Raw genomic sequence first — 1,253 nt, forward strand, 5'->3', positions numbered from 1 at the left:
TCGGTTAGTTTATTTGTTTTTTTGTGGACGTGGACGAGTAGTTGTTCGCATATCCTGTCCATATAATTTAATTGATGATTTTTAACAGAGAAGAGTAATAAGGAACTGAAGCAAAATTTCATAAAAGACTGCTTTGAAATTGTTTTTCAGGTAGAAACACAATGATAGATACCCTAACAACTCATGCCGAAGATTACAAAAGTAGGTGGTTTGGGAGTTCACATGATGAAGATAACCTTCAGTTGGCAATCCTAGAGTATATCCAAGCCATAGTGCCTAGGGCAAACGCTGCGACTGCTATGTTTGTCAAAGGGTTGGTCCCACCATAGGCCATGCTAGGCGATGTAATAGTATCTTCGGTGGTCAAAGTTGAGTTCTCCTTGGTCTTACTGTTCTCTGTGTTTGCAGCCATTAGGAGTTTGATTTCTTGAATGGTTTGGTCGATTTGCTTCGCCTGGTTTTCAAATCGTCTGGCGGTTTGCATCTTGAAAGAGTCGACATCTACTTTCAGTTGTGAGTGTTTTTCATCAACACTGGTTACCTCGTCCAGAATTGCTTCGTCCACCCATTTGAACAAATGATGCTCGCTTTTCCTCTGTTAATGAAGTGAATTTTTAGATCTGACTAACTACAGTTGTGAATTTTGGTAACAGAACTAGGCAATTTAATCGTTTATCTTACCTTTACACCAATCTCGCACCGATAGAACCTGCGGAAAAGATTCTCCTTCGTCTGAGCGCCGAATGTAGTCACATCCGCTCCACACCAACATCTTTTGGGAATTCCGGTTGTTCGACGGCCGGTATGAGACCTTGAGGATGAAGTGGAAGAGCTCATGGCAATTTTTATTCTGGTTGTTAATGGAAGAGTAGTGTCGCTGTTTGTAGATTCGCTACTATTTCTTAGGGATTTGTAGGTCTCGAAGACTTTGTTGAATCGAATAGTTTGTTGAAGTCCGTCTTTGTTTTTTAAAATATTAAATTATCGTGGAGTAAAATTATTTTTTGATGAACTCCTTCTTGCTGATTTTGATAAGATTATGTTCTTCCGTTGTGGACGTGGACTAAAAGTAACACTACCTTTTTTTTTGGTTATTCTTTCGGCACAAACAGTTACTAAAATTTTTAGTCTAAACAGGAACGCATAAACTTCAGGAAGTCGTAATGTTTGCGTTAACTACAACCCTTGCATTAGCTAAACAACAGAATAAGAACATTAAGTACTCCGAGAACCCCATAAAATTTCACAAATTC

The 1,253-nt window shown here is 38.8% G+C and overlaps 1 protein-coding gene across 1 annotated transcript; it reads right to left on the reverse strand.

The window, feature by feature from the left end:
- Positions 1–238: 238 nt before the first annotated feature.
- Positions 239–837, reverse strand: LOC108844834 (uncharacterized protein At4g04775-like). Its single transcript, XM_018618125.2, has 2 exons — positions 682–837; positions 239–595 (listed from the first exon to the last, which is right to left on the reverse strand). Exons 1-2 carry the CDS (start codon positions 835–837, stop codon positions 239–241), a joined length of 513 nt encoding a protein of 170 aa, XP_018473627.2.
- Between the last annotated feature and the right edge of the window lie 416 nt (positions 838–1,253).

Source organism: Raphanus sativus, chromosome 8, assembly GCF_000801105.2.
Source record: "Raphanus sativus cultivar WK10039 chromosome 8, ASM80110v3, whole genome shotgun sequence".
NCBI classification, from domain to species: Eukaryota; Viridiplantae; Streptophyta; class Magnoliopsida; order Brassicales; family Brassicaceae; genus Raphanus; species Raphanus sativus.

Bases quoted from the DNA above. Each gene is read 5' to 3' on its own strand.
- LOC108844834 (XM_018618125.2), bottom strand. From the start codon at position 837: ATGAGCTCTTCCACTTCATCCTCAAGGTCTCATACCGGCCGTCGAACA. The intron at 596-681 runs GTAAGATAAACG...CTTCATTAACAG, and splicing joins GGTGCGAGATTGGTGTAAAG to AGGAAAAGCGAGCATCATTT.